This window comes from Clarias gariepinus, chromosome 24, assembly GCF_024256425.1.
Source record: "Clarias gariepinus isolate MV-2021 ecotype Netherlands chromosome 24, CGAR_prim_01v2, whole genome shotgun sequence".
NCBI classification, from domain to species: Eukaryota; Metazoa; Chordata; class Actinopteri; order Siluriformes; family Clariidae; genus Clarias; species Clarias gariepinus.
Window position 1 is genome coordinate 7,923,326 of NC_071123.1, and position 19,181 is coordinate 7,942,506.

Below are 19,181 nucleotides of genomic sequence, written 5' to 3' on the forward strand. Positions count from 1 at the left end.
GTATGGGGAATAGATGCAGTTCTGGATCTGTAACGGGCTATCATTAAGTTTAATTTTGGCATATTTGCTGCTTAATCTTGTTGTGTGTACAGTGTGACAGGAAGCAGGACATCCTGTAGATCAGATATCTAGTACAACAGAAAATATATCTCAGCTGATTTTTTTTTTCCTTTTCTTCTATTCTATTCAATTTATTCCAAAAAGCCTGTTAAGTTTTAATTTGCATAATCTTTTAAAGAAGCATCAGTTTCAATGAAACAGGATAGACTGTAAAGAAATCGGGGCGTTTTTAATTTGCATATTCCAATTTCACAAATAAAAATTTTAGTTATTATAATATTTTTTTCATAGGCTATACTTTTAATAGGCTATTATTATAATATTTTTATAGGCTTTACTCTAAGCCTCTGAATACTGACTTTTTCCTCTAAATTCTAAGTTTAGTTAAAAGTGATTAACCTGAGATTAGAGTCAGAATTCTGAGAAAAATATCAGAATTCTGAGAAATAAGTCTCAGACAGCGCTGACTAAAGTTCCAGAGAATTTAGACTTTAGTTTAAAGTGACAGTGGCACTGAAGAAAAGACAGGAGGCAGAGTTGGAGGTAACAGAGATGAAGATGTTGAGGTTCTCTTTGGGAGTGACAGGGATAGATAGGATCTAGGAAGAATGAGTTCATCAGAGGGACAACCCATGTTAGATGTTTTGGAGATAAAGTCAGAGAGGCCAGATTGAGGTGGTTTGGATGTGTTCAGAGGAGAGATTGTAAGCACATTGGTAGAAGGAGGCTAAGGTTGGAACCTCCAGGCAGGAGGTCTAAAGGAAGATCAAGGAGGAGATTTATGGATGCAGTGAGAGAGGACATGAAGTTACAGTTGGGGTTGGAGTTAGAGAAGAGGATGCAGAGGATAGGGTTAGATGGATGCGACCCCTGAAAGGGAATAGCCGAAAGACAAAGAAGAAGAAGAAAAAGTTTAAAGTGATTAGACTTTCCAAGTCGAGAAAGTCAGAATTCTCTGGAACAAAAAGTCTGGAATTCTAGAAAGACAGAATTTTAACTTTTTATGGTGACTCTAATCCTTTTCCTAAATGCATAAGTTCTTAATCCATATACAGTCAGTTTGGACACTGGACTAATTCCATGGTCTTTGCTGATTAAATTTCTTTTGATGTTGTAAAACAATGCTAAGGGCGTCCAAAATATGCAATAATCTCCTTTGATATAAAGATGTATCTGCTACTTATACCCAATAAAGCCTTCATAACAGCTATAATCTGAGGTGCTGTTTGTTAATTGGTGATTTTTCTCTGGAGCAGAGGTAAGTTTTGGTCTTGCTTTCCTGGGAAGGTCTTCATGAGAGACAGTTTCATCATGGTGCTTGATGGGTTTTGCAAATGCACTTAACAATACTGTTCTTGCAAGAACTATTCCAGAAAGGCTGACCTTTATGTCTTAAAATAAAAACTGACTGTTGTTGTTGTTGTTACTTAATTACCTAATGCCATATGTGTTATTTTATAGTTACTAGAATGCAGAAAATAAAACCAAACTTGTGTCCAAACTTGTGACTGGTACGGTACTGTACAGTATATAATACAGTAATATTTACACAATTAAAACATCCAGATTTCTGTAAGAGTGGAAGCCAGTCATCTAAGTTTCCAAAGATAAGAGAGTATGTATGTCTGGTGTTTAAGGTCTATTTATGCACCATGTCATGGCTTTGGCATTATTATGTGTTGGCTGTGTGTGCTTTTTTTTTTTCTGAAACATTCATGACCACATTTGTGTTTGTGTTATTCACAACAGTGCAAAGAAGTGCCAAAAACGACGCATTAATGGGATTTGTGTTGTTGTTGTTGATGATTATGATGATGTTGCCTCTATGTCATCATTTTTAATTCATGGAGTTTCAGCAGTGACCCAGGAAAAGGAGCCGTGTTACAGTTAACCTACATCAGCTGAGGTCCCATTTCCCAGAATGCTCTCTGTCAGCAGTTGGTTAACTCTTTCCAGTTCACACTAGCTGACTGTGCTGGTTGACTGTTGCTGCTCTATTCAGTCCCCGTCCTCTCACGACTTTTGTTCTTGGTGGTGCTATTGTTGTTTTTTCCTGCTTTATACCAGGCTTCATGCTCGTTTTCTGTCTGCTTGTTGTCTGGTTTCATTTTCAAACCACATTTTCCTGTTTGACCTCCATCAAGGCACACGCTCACTCGCTCAGCTTCCGCACCGTCCGGCTCCACCACCCAAACCTAGACGCTCCAAGAAAGGTGTGTCTCGTGTCTCTTCGTTGCCCCCCTTTCCATCTTTTGTTCTAACCATCTCATTTGTTAATTTATTTCTATTTTATAAAGAAACTGAATTCTAATTCTAACCCAATGGGAATCCTATCCTCTGATATAGTTTACTAATGACATTTTTACCAAAAAGTCAGTTTGTTACAATTCATCAACAGTTATCTTGTTTTATTAATTAACAATGACAAGTCATGCTTTTATTCAATTATATTTACATAACAAAAAATAATAATAAATGTGGTACATTCACTAGAAGAATCTGTGTTGCTATAGACAATCACACTAATATAAAGTAGGACCTTGCTTTAATGCCAAAATTTATATCAGACCTGCCTGACAATCATTCAACACCATCTGACCAATGCGAATCAAACATTTAGCATTGCTGTGGTATAAATAAAATCAATGAGTTAATATCGTCATTTAGTAAAACTAGCAAAATTATTTCATTTATAAAATGAACTCAAACACATGAGTCAAATGTATTTGAATGTGTCATATGTATCAAATAGTATTTTTTGTATTTTTTTCAACCATACAGTATAATTCCCATTAGAACATTTTAAACAAGTGTTTCTTGAGCTAAAAAAAAAAAAAAAGGCCTTCATTCATCCATCATTAATCAGCTTGAAATCCATGATCGCGCTAAAATTACTGGCAACTAGGGGTGCCAATAATTTTGAAACTAGCATTTTAAAAAAGTAGCTGCACTGGAAAAATGGTTGTCCCATGTTCGTGAAGGGTGCCAAAAATTCTGCACATTGTAAGCAAGAAAAGGGTTAAAGATTTATATTTTATATATAACTGTTATCACAATTCATAGCCATGATTGATTACAGAATCCACCATCAGTCTGTTCCAGTGCTGCATGTATCATTGTGCATGTGTGCGTGTGTACATGTGTGTGTGTGTGTGTGTGTGTGTGTACACGCTCCTGTGCTTTACTAATCATTTTTTACATTTTAGTTCCATTTGAGGTGGATTTGTTCACCCTGTGTCCTAACCCACTTTTTGCTTAATTTAAAATAATGACAGCTCCAGAAGATTAACTCTAATCCTTCATTTCTTCCTCTTCCTCAGTGGAATCTGCTGGAGTTTTGGAGAACGTTTCCATCACCGAGTTCTCCAACCAAGGTGTGCAGTCGCAATCTGTTTTATTTTGTCTTTTTTTTTCTCAGCAGAATTGGAGATGACATTTCATTAATCAGTCTTTTGAAGTGTTTGTGTGACCTGCTGACTGCATGATTTTCAAAAGTGTCTATGTATTGTATATGCATGGTTCACCTCGTCTTTTTCCTGCTACATTACTGATTTAAGCTTTGCATGGTGCACAGATGCAGGAATTGGCATGTTAACCATTTCATTTCAGTCAAGTTCCAGGCATGATTTATGAATTGAATTAACAACAATTCTCAGTTCCACTTTTGCGAAAAATGTGCAATGTTATTTTCATGCATTTTTACTCTCTTTGTTGATAAATAAGTGCTGTTACATCATAAAATGTAAGAGCCAATTAAATCCCAATATGCCAATATAAATTCCACCTAAAGTATGTATAGCTGGTTTACCAAGAAGTGGCTTTGTCTGTAAACTGCAGGCAGAGTAAATTTCCTTTTTTATAGATTCTAGATTTGGATTGACACTTGGATTGAATGTAAAGATATAGGCATTCTTCTGTTTTTTGCTTTTTTTAAACAAATTAATTGTTCCTTACCCCTTTAACACCATCAGTTCATGAAAAATGTCCCATTCAAGCACTGCAGCTGGAACTGAGAACTTTTATCTTGTGTTTTTATAACCATATGTTTGGTGTCTGCTGTGTGTTTGTCTATCACAGCGGGCATCATTTCCAAAAGAATTTGGTGTACTTCATGTTTTCCATTCTGTGGTTTGTTTACTGTCAATAGCTTTTTATCATATCAGTTTGGAGCAATAGTATGTAATAATATGATGTTACAATACAGTCATGTTTAAAAAGTTAGTAACTACTCATTGGAAGGTCACCGGTTCAAACCCCAATACTACCAAGTTACCACTTTTAGGCTCTTTATGTATAATGAGATTATTATTTTTTTTATTATTTGCTCTGGATAATGGAATCTGCCAAATGCCATAAATGTTAATTCTGTGGGAGTTTTTTTTGTGTAAAACCACAATAATTGTAAAGAAAAATAAATCATTATTTATTTAATACGATGAAAACAAAACATGTGGGAAACGATTATAATAATAATACACAGGGTTATAGTTTCCATATCGAGACGTGCCAATCCCAGCCGTGGACATCCCAGCACATTTACAACAAACTCAGACCGTGCAGTGCTTATAAAAATACACACACAAAAAAACGCAAGAGCTATATCCCAGACCCTGCAGACCACTGAGCATGTTAAATGTTAAAAGTCTATCACAGCACAATTAGAAGAAGAGCGAATAAGTACAGTACATTGCTGTTTTTGGCAGATAAAGCGCAACACTCAGCCGCTGGCATGGAAAACGCTGTACCTCGCAGGATGGTTGCCGTTTTTGATTACGACCCAAGAGAAAGCTCACCTAATGCTGACATCGAGGTAAGATTATATCATATTCACACTCAATCTATACTTGCATCAGGCCTTATTTATTCTTACATGCATGTTTTAAATTGTTTGTACTGCAGCTGATTTGCATTTAGCCATTGAAAGAACTTTTTCATTTGTAGAAGTGGAAGTTACTGTATTTTGAGTCACGTCTCCGCAGAAAATGTTACCCAGTCAAACTGTATTGTTTATGTGTTTAAGGGTGTCTGTCACTGTAGGCCCTTCAGTCTTTTAGGGTCACATGCCGTCGCACATCAGTAAACCCTCCCCTGTGCCATGTTGCAAAACAGGATGGCATGTGTCAAGGGGAAACCTGCTGTGTTTGAGAAAAAACTCACTAGGGAATAAACAACTCGCTGTTGGTTAGACGTATCAGATAAATTATTCAGCTTTCTTTCAAAAGTGTCAGTTACAAGAAATTCAGGCACTGACAAAACTCGGGTATAACATGAATGACACAAAATCATCTTGTCAATCAAATAATTGCTTGCCCCTTAACAAATCTGCCCAACATTAAAGGGAATCTGTTATGCTAAATTCAGTTAGTTAGACATTCAGTCTCCAGTGTGTACCAGCACTTTGACGTTGTCCTTTTTTCCATTATAGTATTGGCCAGGACTTAAACAAGCTCTTTCCCATATTGTTACACGCAATAGATACCCTTCCCTAGCTTGTTACTCGGGTTTTCTTTTCCCTGATTGGTGCATGGCCCAGCATCAGTTCTTATACATAGACACTGAAATGAAGTGTTTAGAGGAGGAGTGAAGTAAAGGGAGTTTGGGGTAGCATGCTGCACCATTAAAGAACACATTTTGGGGGACCGTTGAGGGAAATAGTAAAACATGGGGCCTTTAAAAGAAGATGCCATGGCATACAGAATTTCTAAATCAGATTTTATCTTATATATTGTACTTGTACCTACACTATACTATGGGGCAAAAAAGTATTTAGTCAGCCACCAATTGTGCAAGTTCTCCCACTTAAAAAGATGAAAGAGGCCTGTAATCTTCATCATACAGTAGGTATACCTCAACTATGAAAGAGAAAATAAGAAAAAAAATCCAGAAAATCACAGTGTAGGATTTTTTATGAATTAATTGGTAAATTCCTCGGTAAAATACTGTAAGTATTTGATCACCTACAAATAAGCAAGATTCCTGGCTCTCACAGACCTCTAACTTCTTCTTTAAGAGGCTCCTCTGTCCTCCACTCGTTACCTGTATTAATGCCATCTGTTATCAGTATAAAAGACACCTGTCCACAACCTCAAACAGTCACACTCCAAACTCCACTATGGCCAAGACCAAAGAGCTGTCAAAGGACACCAGAAACAATATTGTAGACCTGCACCAGGCTGGAAAGACTGAATCTGCAATAAGTAAGCAGCTTTGTGTGTACAAGTCAACTGAGCAATTATTAGAAAATGGAAGACATACAAGACCACTGATAATCTCCCTCCATATTGGGCTCCATGCAAGATCTCACCCTGTGGGGACAAAATGATCACAAGAACTGTGAGCAAAAATCCCAAAACCACACGGGGGACCTACTGTAGTGATAGACCTACAGAGAGCTGGGACCAAAGTAACAAAGGCTACCATCAATAACACACTGCGCCGCCAGGGACTCAAATCCTGCAATGCCAGACGTGTCCCCCTGCTTAAGACGGTTTCTGTCCAGGCCGTCTGAAGTTTGCTAGAGAACTTTAGGATGATCCAAAAGAGGATTGGGAGAATGTCATATCAAATGAAACCACAATAAAACTTTTTGGTAAAAACTCAACTTGTCGTGTTTGGAGGAGCATGGGGGTGGAAACGTAACTCTTTGGGGTTTTCTGCAAAAGGACCAGGACGACTGATCCGTGTAAAGAAAAGAGTGAATGAGGCCATTCCATCGTGAGAGTTTGAGTGAAAACCTCCTTCCATCAGCAAGGGCATTGAAGATGAAACGTGGCTGGGTCTTTCAGCATGACAACAATCCCAAACACACCACCCAGGCAATGAAGGAGTGGCTTCCTAAGAAGCATTTTAGGGTCCTGGAGTGGCCTAGCCAGTCCCCAGATCTCAACCCGATAGAAAATCTTTGGAAGGAATTGAAAGTCCGTGTTGTCCTGCAACAGCCCCAAAACATTACTGCTCTAGAGGAGATCCGCATGGAGGAATGGGCCAAAATACCAGCAACAGTGTGTGAAAACCTTGTGAAGACTTACAGAAAAGGTTTGACCTCTGTCTTTACCAAAAAAGGGTATGTAACAAAGTATTGAGATGAAATTTTGTTATTGACCAAGTACTTATTTTCCACAATAATTTGCATATAAATTCTTTAAAATTCCTACAATGTGATTTTTTTTTGGATTTCATTTTTCTTATTTTGTCTCTCATAGCATACCTATGATGAATATTACAGGCCTCTCTCATCTTTTTAAGTGGGAAAACTTGCACAATTAGTGGCTGACTAAATACTTTTTTGCCCCACTCTATGTAATCGGCCAAGCTTGTTAATTATTGAATTCAGGTGTTTCTATCAGTTCCCTTAACCCAAATGAAGGGCAACCTTAATGGTTCAGCAAACCAAGACATCTTGGACAATGCTATGCCTCCAAAGTTGTGGGAACAGTTTGGGGAAAGCCCTTTTCTATTCCAACATGACTGTGGCCCAATGCACAAAGCAACGACTATAAAGACATAGTTTGATGAATTCGGTGTGGTACAACTTGCCTGGCCTAACCGCAACCCCATCAAACACCTTTGAGATGAGCTGGAACAGAAATTGCGAGCCAGGCCTTCTTATCCAACGTCAACGCCTGACCTTACAATTGCTCTACAGAATGAATGCATTCCCGCACGAACACTCCAAAATTTTACGGACAGCCTTCCAAGAAGGGTGGAAGCTTGCAAAAGGGGGAACCAACTCCACATTGGAGTATACAATATGTATTAGGATAATATCTCATTGCAGTTTGGGCCAAATACATTTTTATGTCTATACAGTGTATATCTCCATATTGGTTTGCTTTTAACTGTAGCATTTTGAATCGAAATAAATAAACAAATGAGCCAAGTACAGTATTATGTTAGTGCGGCTCATCATTAATTTACACAATTAACAAGATTTTCAAAGATACCAAATAGGCCTGGGCAGTTCATCAAAAACTAATTAAAACTGACAAATTTCTAAACAGCGGAATCTTACCCAGGTCATTTTTTATACCAAATCTGTTACTACCCTCCCTTATTATGTGTCCTTAAAAACATACTACTTGTTCTTTTAGTTCTGTGAAGCTGCTTTGTGACAATGACCAATGTTAAAAACGCTATACAAATAATTTGAATTAAACTACTGCATGTGTAGTCACATGACTCCAGCTTGCGATATTGAAGCATTATGAAGGATTAGTCTTTTATTAGAAAAAAGATCCTTATTAAAGCTGGAATATTTTTTTTCTTGATTTTATTTTATTCGTGAACAATGAGGGCAAAAAACAAAAACAAAGTGATAGTTCATTAATCATAATAAAAAAAAAAAGTTCCATTAGTTTTGATATTGATTGATTGCTCCTATCACCCAGCAATGCTGCCAAATTGCAAAAAATAAAAGGGTTCATCTCCACTTTGATAAACATGACCCAGTGTAGCATTGTTAACACAGAGATTTGTGTAAATGCTCCTTTTCTTGCCTTCCTCAGGCTGAGCTGACTTTTAACGCCGGGGACATCATCTATGTGTTTGGAGACATGGATGACGATGGCTTCTTTTATGTGAGTAGTCAACTTAAAAAAAAAAAAAGAAACGTGAGACCTTAAGGACTGGACTTTTTGTTTTGCCGTCTGAATTCTAAACCATGCTTTATGAAGGGTTATAATTCCTGGATTACTGATTCAGATGATATAGGTCAGTTTATTAGTCAGCTTGGTTGACTATTTTCCATTCACCACAGAGACGTCTGTATCAGTATTCTTGAATTACTCTGATTTGGGGAGAGATTCGTATAGGTATGAGGCTGGTTAGTAATGACACCAAAAATGTTCAATGGCTTTATAATAATGATCATATCTGTTTACGGGGGATATCATAGTACCTGATAACAATCATCCGCTAAAATTGTGTGTAAGCTAACAGCACGTGCTGGGGATTTATTTCACTATATAAATGACTGAGAATATACTGTAACAGTGCACATTAAGACTTACAGTAGATACCAGTTACAACTTCCACCTCTGGTTAGCTACAGTAACTAGCAGGATGAAAAGGGAACATGTGGGTGTTTCTGTTTTGCATAATTCATAAATTCAGTTGTTTTTCTGCTCTAATGAGGTTAAAGATGTATAGATGTTCACATGCATTTTTAAACCGGGCGTTTTCTCTCTACTCGTTCTTATTATTGTTGTAATATAGTATAGTATATAGGTTATAGTTAAGGGTATAGTCAAGACTTACTTTCTGAACTTTGCTACATGATGGGATTTGTTGTTCCTTCCACAACAGGGGGATTTAAATGGACAGAAAGGGTTGGTACCTTCCAACTTCCTTCAGGCTGTTCCAGAGAACAGAAATGAGTCAGCAGAACCCGAACAAACTACAGCCAGCACCCGGAGAGACTCACAGGTAGAAGCGTGCATGTGGGGGCGTATTAAAACGGTTTGTTGGCGAAGTGTACGTGACTGTATGCGTGTGCACAACTGTGCCCTTTATATCAACCAGTGTCACATGATAAATAAAGAATGTTTTTTTTTTTCCCTACACAACGTCCCAGCACGAGACACTACACCACAGCATGCTGTTCTCCATCTTATCATGATTCACTTCTCGGTTTACGCACATCACATCTTGTCTTTGCCTGTCCTGTCCTGTCCTGTCCTTTATTAATGCATGTTAATGGCTTAGTGTTTTTTCTGTTTTGTGTGTGTTTATTCCCGCATGTCTGTGTACAGAGGCACAGGCGAGGTGTGCACTTTAAACAGTAAACAGTAAGTCTCATGTTGACTCCGTCTTTGTTTTCCTTTTTATACCCAACCGTCCCCCAGACGGCCCTCACGCTTCTTCCTTAACTACCTAAAGCCCTTAAAAACTAGTCCTAGTAAAGTCTCTAACGTGCACGATTTATCATTGACTTCTGTTCCTTTTGTATGGGTCAAGCGACCTGAGCTACAAAACCACCATCTTCTTTGTCTACTGAAATAAATATATAAAACATCTTCATTAATACATTGCAATCTAGTCTGGTGGCTTAGACATTTCAGTCATCTATTTCATTGAAAAGCCCTCACAGACACTTGCATGTTTTGCCCAAAAGGTGAGTCACGCTGCGTCTGTAGAGCAGACGGAACCCCTAACGGCAAGCCCCCCAGACGAGACCCGGTCTGAACCCGATTCACACAAGAACCACCTTCTACACCAGCAGCCTGAACTCCAGCCGGGTCCCTCTCCATTCTCAGGCAATCCTGCTCCTCCTCCTGCTCCTCCTCCTGCCGTTCATCCCCCAGAGGACCATGCTGTCACTGATGCCTCTCCACCTGGCAAAAAGAAAAAAGGCTTCTTCTCAAAAGGAAAGAAGCTTTTCAAGAAGCTGGGCTCCAGCAAGAAGGAATAAAACCCGAAGACTGTTACGTTGACTAATACGCTGATTGCACTTTCTCCATGTCGATGTTAAGCTGTCTGCATGCATTTCGTGATTTCATTGGTAGATTTAGTGTGTGACACAGGTGTCATGCTCTGTGACCATTTGATGCTTATTTTCCTTGTTTTGTCTCACTTTTCCACTATGATACTTTGCTACAAAGAGTATATCTTCTGACATGTAAAAAAAAACATTCACATCTTCTTCAAAGTGAGAAATACACAACATATCCTGAAAGCTCTGACTTAACAGTGGGTGACATCAAATTAGAAACAAAGTCTAAACCAAAAAAAGTTGCCTTTTAAGGTAAAATATTTGTTCAGGCTTTAACTGGACAGACCAGAGTTATTAGGATTCAAAAATACATGCACTAACTTAGATATGGCATAAATAAATGTTTCCAAATAGTCATGATTTACACACCAGGAATAATTGTGTAAATTACTGTACATCATGTGTAAAGTGGAACACTAAATGTCAGCTGTAAACGTTGCTAGTATGCGCATACGTAAAGTTCAACGGCAGCTAAAAAAAAAAAACAATTATATGGTTAAAAAAAAAAAGTTCTAAGGACGCTTCCATGAATGACATTCAAGTGTTAGTTTACGCATATAAACCGAGTCCCTGCGATGACTTTTGCAAATATCAAAGACACCATATAAATCGATTTGCATTGACTTTTCCTTGTAGTGCACTTGTACATAAAAATGCCACAACTTGCATAATCATTAAACTCCAGACTCAGACGAGACATGCTACTGAGCTTATATCTACAATAACTGGCAATCCGTCATACTTCGATATGCCCGAATGTCTATCAGACCTTATTTATCGTTTCCTGATACTGACCACAAGAAAAATATTTATCTAAAAGACATTAAAAGGTTGTCTGTGTCATCTTCCAAGTCTGGAAATCAAAACAGCTCAGAGTAGAATGTCAGAGGAGTCATCTTGTAATTATTGCCATTCCAATGCACTATAAGACCGCAAATAATGACGTAAAATGATTTTTATCAGTCCCTGAGTAAAATCATTAGATCAGATTAGATCAGGTAGATGTGTTCTTTTTTTTTTTTCGCTTTCAGCCTTTAAGCTTGTCTCATTGCTGTACGTGTATTATATGGCAATAAGGTTAAATCCAGTTACGTATTAGGCATGAAGTTATGTAACATTTTGTGTTTGTACTGGCACATCACTCAGCTGCTGTGTGTACAGTGTGTAAGTTCCTTCAGCACCTATGGACAAATGTTGGTGCTGGAGGTTTCCTCTGGTTTCCAGTCTTTGCCTTGCTCATATGACTCAAGTAGCACCAAAAGGTGTGTGTGTGTGTGTCAGTGTAACAGGGGATTTCATGATTCCTGCTTGTCTAAATAACATTTTTAAAAAATGAGTGTAAAGATAGATTCACATTACACAGAGTAAGTCTTGTCCAATATGCAGTTATCATCTAGCTGTGCTTTCAAGTATAAAGCATAGAACGATCTTGTTTCCTGTGTCACATGATGGCGAAGGCTGTTTTTTTTCTTTCTCAGGCTGCAAAAGTACACGTGCAAGAATTCTGCAGTCGTGAGATGAAAGTGATGGTCTTAGAATGCATAATGTGACCAGTTTCGTACCACTGCAACCAAAGACAGAGACTGACAGAAATGATTTTGTTAGGATCTTAAAATGTGAGCTGTGCTACAGTGTTTATCAAAACAACATCGAATTATATAAAGCTAACAGACAGCGACAGCTACAATAGTCGCAATGTAAAAAAAAAAAAATTACTGACTTTCTTAAATTACTTCATATAAAGTTACACTTCCAGGCCATTTTACAATAAGTGTGTTTACATGGACCCTAATATTGAACTAATAATGTGTAAATACCTCAATCACAAAAGTATTTTCCTGGGGCAATGGTTGGCTTGCCATTATATACACTATATCACATACAGCATGTATAAATATACAACTAATTACAGATGAGATTACAAAATTAATCACAGCATTCTTGTAACCAGTCATACCACAGAAGGTGGGATTTATCAGTAAAGATTGGAAGCCTAACCTAACCTCTAAGTTGGAGGAAAGTTCTTCTTTTTCTTTTATATATCTCACAAATTACCACTCCTCAGAGGAAAGAACCACTTTGCGCATGTCTAAAAAGTTATACTCTATTTTAGTAAATGCTTAGAACGAGTAAACACTTAAGATTCAATTATTTGTCTTAAAATGTCGTCATAAAGCTTGGGGTCATAGCACAGGGTGAGCCAGGATACAGCACCACTGGAGAAGATTCCTTGCTCCAGGGCCCAACATTGGCAATTTTGCAGTGCTGGGGCTTGAATCAGTAACCCAGAGCCTTAAATGATTGAGCCTCCGCTGCCCAAACCTTAACCCTGTCCTGAAGTCAGAAGCCTTAGCCGTTGGAATTACTAATCGAAATTCCACAGCTTAGATTGACTTCATATCATTTCATACAGTGTGACATATATGATACTGAAATTTAAACTGGCTTAACATGGCATGCTTCAGCTTCTAGGACATGGTGGACGTTGCAGACCAGAGCATGACACGCTCTTACCAAACCTTTTGGTGCTCTTTGCGTTACTATGACAGTATGGAGTTAATGATAGAGCAGAGGTTCTGGCACCAGACCTGAAGTCCAGGCCTACTGTAGGTCTCTGCTCACATTCAACCAAAAGATATTTTTAAGCTAAATGTTGACTGTATTCATCTTTAATATATACAAACAGCTCTGTATAATAAAACAAACTATTTCTCTCTCTGTAGCCTTTAAATAAGTCTGGTTTATAGGCAAGCAATGGACGCGAAACTGTGTTATAATCCTAAAACTTGCTTTTCAACCAGCTACTATAGATCGCACGCTTATATCACGACTTTGATCCCAGCGCTATCGTTAGAGCTAAGCTACTTTCTGCCAATCTGCACCCAGAGCTAGACTCTAGTAAAGTACTAGCCTTACGAAACCTTTTTTTTAAAAGTCTTATTTGTTACAATGTTTACTTTAACTTTACTTCTGCTGACTGCATGCATGAAGGTGTCGCACCCAGACACGGCCTTATTTATCGATATTGAAATATTTATTATATTAAATCTTAAATTTCTTTACTTCTACAATATATTTGTAGGACTTCTTTTTTTTTTTTTTTCACTGGATACAGCGAAGGCCAAGCTGGAGGCTATCACCTAAAATCTTGAGAACTTTTGGTCTATGTGTGATGTACAGTGTTCAGGTCAATGGTTTGCACTTTGCCTGTGCTTTTCAACGTATGGTATTTTCAACCAGTGCGAGAAGCTTTAATTCTCTCATCATTCTCTCAGAAATACTGTAAGTGTCATATAGAGAACAGGAACCTGTTTTGTAAATCTGAGGTTTTTGTAATCAATTTTTTGAAACTTGTAAATAAGTCATTTTTTTTCCACATTTTTCTTTTGTCTTTTTTTTTTTCTTTGCATGGTGAAGTTTTGAGTGATGACTAGTAAGATCATTATTGCTCATTGAAGGGGCCATTGTCATTTAGTTTGACCTTTTTACAGAAATAAAATCTATTTTTACAGAAAAGTTTTGTGTGTGTGTGTGTGTAAATTAATAATGATAATTTCAGTGAAAACAGTGTATGCATGGAGACAAAGTAAAAAAATCCCACAACAAATAATATATGTATATTTTTGTTTTATTAATGAAAAGTAAAAGCAGATTCAACAATGTCAGGTTTCAAACACTTATATGTCCAGAACAAATCAAAAATGTTAACAGCAACTAGCTTGGCTTTGTTCCTTCATGTTCAGCAGCTCATGTGGCCTATAAATTACACAGTGAGCTGTGCACAGTCTTATGAAACAAAGCCAGTTCCTCTTTTCTCCGTCCACCATGTTGAGTCAGTAAAGTGTGAGAACGTGCTCCCAGTAGCCAACAGTACACTCATCCATAAAGTAGGAAACACTACACTGTGGCGAGGGGTTTAGTAGTGCTTTCTACTTTATGGATGACTGCACTGTACTTCCCAAGCGCGGCCATCTCGGGGTCCTCGGCTCATCCGCGCCAAGTCTGCACCTGTAGAGTTAGTGGTTAAGAGTCCCCCCCCCCCACACACACACGAACATGAACAGTCTTCCATCTCATTTACAGCTGTCTGCTTAAACCACACCCAAACTGCTAGTCTTGAAATAAAATTGCCTTTTGACAGACAAAGATTCCCAAACTTTTTATGTCTCAGGACTATTATGTTTGTTCATATGATTTTTCAGACCCCTAAGAAAAAATCAGTCAAAAGTCAATCAATTAAAAAAAAATTAAGTTAAAAAAAAACTACTTTTTAACATAAGGTTTATTACCTAAAAGCAACAAAAAAAAATTAAAAGTTAAAATGATGATTATTTTTTAGTGTTATAAAAATTTCCTCAAAATAAAAAGTCTGGTTACAAGCGTAACTTGTTGCTTTTTTTCTTTTACTTCACGCTCTACTAACTTTGTACATGGCGGCCATCTTTATCAGAATGAGTAAGCTGTTTCTAGCAAATGCTAAAACTTGATGTTAAATTTGGAATGTTAAATATTTTTTTTACAGGACACGCTAAGATCTTACAACACAAACGGAAGTATACACCTTTTTCTTACGTTATGGAGAAACATACTGAGATAGTACAAAAATAAAAACCATAATGTACTGCACCGAGTTAACAGGAAGTCGCTGGCGTTTTAGGTTACATAAGATTCGCCAGCGATAATGTATAAATGTTACAAACATTATTAGCAAACTGGTAAATATTACTAAAAATATATTACTACAAGTAAATTTAATTATTTCCAAAAATTTCAACTTGATTTTAAGGTTTAGTGACAGAATTAATGTGCATTTAATATGAATATTGAATTCATAAATATATTTTTTACATAGAACAACGCATTAAAGTTTTTTTTTTTACATAGAACAACGCATTAAAGTACAAAAATATAAATTATATATCACAATAAACATAAACACAATCTGTATTTTATGCATTAAAAAATATATATATTACTTATATTTTAGCACTAAATTCCAAGTAAGTCAATTAAGTAAGTTTTCCCAATCAATAATATACTATACCTGTACAAGCAATACCCAATGGACCCTCTTTTTTTTTTTTTTCTTTTCAGCGTCTTCTTGTCCCTCGATCTTACCAGAGTCTTCGTTATCTTCAACCCAAGTTGGAATGGACCTGTGAGCGGAGAAGCGCTCCTTTTAAACTTCTTGGCCACGTGGTGTCTTAACCACACAGGAAGAGGTTTAACAGTCACAGCCTTGCTGTCGTTCTTTTCTCATTCGTTCTTTCACTTTTTCTTGTCTTTGCGTGTACAAAATGCTAATATCTATACTTATTCATACCTATGGAAGTTTAATAAGGTCCTTTATGGTGCTTTGTATTGCGGTAACCGTTGTATCCAAATAAAAAGTGCATTTTACATAAAAATAACGCACCTTTGTCTTATGGACGCTACGTATCTAAGTTGTTGATCTTCATTCTTAATTTGGTTTTGCATCATTTTAATGATTATAACACCCATATAATGCTAACATTAAAATTTTACTTCATAAGCACACTCACATTCTGAGACCCATATTTTTATCATCTAAATAAAAATTATTTTCATTATTAATATGATGTACACATTACAGTCATACAAAGTGAAACATTTAACTTTAATGTCATTTTCAACCCACAGTTAATGTACTTTATAATACATTTAATATTTAAAGTCTGAACGTTACTAGCTTTTCATTTTTCAGCCATCTTAGACTGCTGTTATCTTTGCACACAATTCTTTTGTTCTCTGTTCTCTTTACATGCTGTTTCACTTTGCCTGGCCATTGCTTAACACTTGCAACACTGAGGAAATGTCGAAGTAAGCCTCTTAAATGGTCAGTGGGAAGTGATAAGTCCGCCAGTGCAGATGTGTTTGTGGGAAGTATGTGGGAATTTAGACAATGCTCGAACCATGGTTGTGTCCACCTGCAGAAAGACGTACAGAGCATCAGCAGCATCCTAATGCACTGATATAGGAACCTTTAAACTATATAATGTCATGACCAAAAAGCCACCAAAATATTTTTCTTCCTTGAGATTGTTACTGAGAAGACATGAAGAATATCTTACTTATTTTCGTATGTGTGTGTTGGGTGGAAATTATGAAAGCTTTGGTTTTTAGAGCTAGCTTTTAAAGACATTTTATGATTTAATTTAATCAGTTAATTAGTTAATGTAAAAAAAATCAACATAAGCAAAATCAATGAAACCGAGCTTAATCATGTCAGACCATTTTAAGCAATTAAATAAATCCAAGTGAAAAACAACATTTGTGGATATTTTAAATTACAATAATCTGGTTGCATAAGGATCCACACACTTTTTATAAAGAAGCATGTGATTGTGCCTTAAAATTAACCAATCACATTTAAACTCGTGTTCAAAAAGAAATTGTCACACACCTTTTATCAATGAAGTGTTTCTAAACAACCCCAAATAAAGACCAGATCTTTTTTGTCTTGACATCTTCTTAGGTTTATCTGTCTGCTGAAGTCATGGTTACAAAGCATGTATGGTATATATCATTGTGGAAAGGTCATGATCAGGAAAGGGTTACAAATGCGTTTCCGAAACATTAGATATACACTGTGGAATAGCATTATTACCAAGAAAATGCAGCACCGTTTAAATATGCAGTCTTTTTAAAAATAATAAATAATTTAAAAAAGAAGAAGAAGAAAACTTATCAGACAGACTGTCAAGTAACCTACAGCAACATTAAGAGGTGTCTGGTACTCCTTCAGTCTGACATTTTCTTTACATTTCTTGGCTATGACTTATGGTGACAAAAAGGAAGCCCATTTCCATTTATTAATTTTTTTTAACTTTTTAAATCATTTCATACCATGTGGCCAAAGATTTTACAGTCTAATGAAACCAGTGTACAATGTCTGGTCATTTTTCTAAAAGGTAAGTTAACACATGGTGATGGCAGCATCAGCTTGGACTGAGGCTCTGGTCAAGATAATGGGAATCATGGAAAACTCCAAATTTCAATTTCTTAAAAAAAATTAAAAAAAAAAAAACTACAGGCCTTCATTGGACAGACAGAAAAGTTAACCTTATTATAAATCCATGTGTCAATGAATGGCTTAAGATTCATAGTCTAGGTCTACATCCTATGAAGAACATGAGAAATAACTTGAAGAGGGCTGTGCACATGAAATTATCTCACAGTTTGATCTAGAATATTTTAGCAAGAAACAGTGGAATAAAATTGCCAAATTAAGATAAGTTGATTGTTGGTTAAGTGGTTGTATTAGTAGTTAATAAAGTAATAAAGTTGCATTAGTTAAGGCATATTATACCTTTTGGTCAATTTTTTTCTACATGTTTCTATTTGAATTATGTTGGTTGCTATATCATATTAAAGTTGTAAAAAGATCTGACATGATTTCCTTTGAAGATTTTTCTTTGAAGGTTTAAATTTTTTCAAAAGAAGTTTACATACGTACATACAGACGTACATCACACGTAAGCACCCTATAGGGGTAACTAAAGGGTTGAGGTTCAACTGAGGGTTTTTTCTTTAGAAAAAGATTTATAACTGTTCTATTACAACAGTAACTATACCTATACATAGAAAAAAGATTCTAACTTAAGGGTTTGACTAGACAAACCCATATGGGAAGATAAGAATGTATTTCAAAGTAACAAAAGTTTTTTTTTTTTCCTAACCTATGCATACTATACAGATTTGGTGACAAATTAAAGAAAAAAATCTAGTGGATCCGTTATGCTGTGGGTGGTAGGCAAAATATTAGCAAGTAGAGGGAAACATCACTGCATATCATTACAATACAAGTTATTCGCACTAATTAAATCTAGTTTTGAAATTTCCATCAGACGTGCACAAGGGCTTATTGAATGGGTTAATGAGGATAAAAAGCACATGAATGATCCACTACAGCCTTTACAGGCATTAAATCTTAACCCAGATAAACACTTAGGGGAGATTTCAAGGATTGCGTTCTACCCCACTAACACCACATGTAGTGTTCAATTTCTTAAAAACTTTTTAGATGTGTAGAATCTATAACATAGTGCATTAAAGTTGTTGTGATGGCCAAACACCTTTTTTTCTTTCGTTTGCCCTCCACCCATTCGAGAGAACAACCTTCTTACTTCTATAAAAAATATTCTCTGTGTTAAGTTCTATAACCTCTACAAGGCTATATATAATGTCTATAAACTCAATGTTCTTTTAGAGTAGCGAAGCTCATATAGAGAAAGAGCACAGCTATGATCAGATCTAGCACAGGAAGTACACTGCTGCAGAACGACGCACTCGACTGTGTGATTTCCTGTGCAAGGCTCTGCACTGACATCAAATATCACAGTTCCTTATCTGCCGAAGCATTTCACCGTGTTACAAATAAGGCACAAATAGTTAGAATAGTAACCGTATTAGGTAGACCATGATCATTTTTCCTCTTGTTCATTTATAAATCAGACGGATCAACAGATGCTTCAGCAGGGGGAAATGCATCATTTCATCTCTGGTTTTTTTCTCATCATCATCATCAGCAGATTGATGAGAGGATGTTCAAAGGCGTTGTCGCTATAGAATATAGTGATGCTGCTTGATTTAATATTTGCAATCATCGTGC

The 19,181-nt window shown here is 36.6% G+C and overlaps 1 protein-coding gene across 6 annotated transcripts in view; it reads left to right on the plus strand.

The window, feature by feature from the left end:
• The window catches only part of LOC128511897 (peripheral-type benzodiazepine receptor-associated protein 1), a 111,139-nt gene extending 96,824 nt beyond the window's left edge, over positions 1-14,315 (plus strand). For 5 of the 6 annotated variants that reach the window (XM_053484919.1, XM_053484923.1, XM_053484920.1 and 2 more), the window contains 6 exons: positions 2,205-2,273; positions 3,381-3,434; positions 4,764-4,870; positions 8,565-8,636; positions 9,364-9,483; positions 10,172-14,315. In XM_053484919.1, the coding sequence (XP_053340894.1) occupies positions 2,205-2,273; positions 3,381-3,434; positions 4,764-4,870; positions 8,565-8,636; positions 9,364-9,483; positions 10,172-10,468 (719 nt within the window). In that variant the 3' untranslated portion in view covers positions 10,469-14,315. The remainder of the gene's footprint in view (positions 1-2,204; positions 2,274-3,380; positions 3,435-4,763; positions 4,871-8,564; positions 8,637-9,363; positions 9,484-10,171) is intronic. The other variant, XM_053484924.1, reaches the window with a different exon arrangement.
• The last annotated feature ends 4,866 nt before the right edge of the window (positions 14,316-19,181 follow it).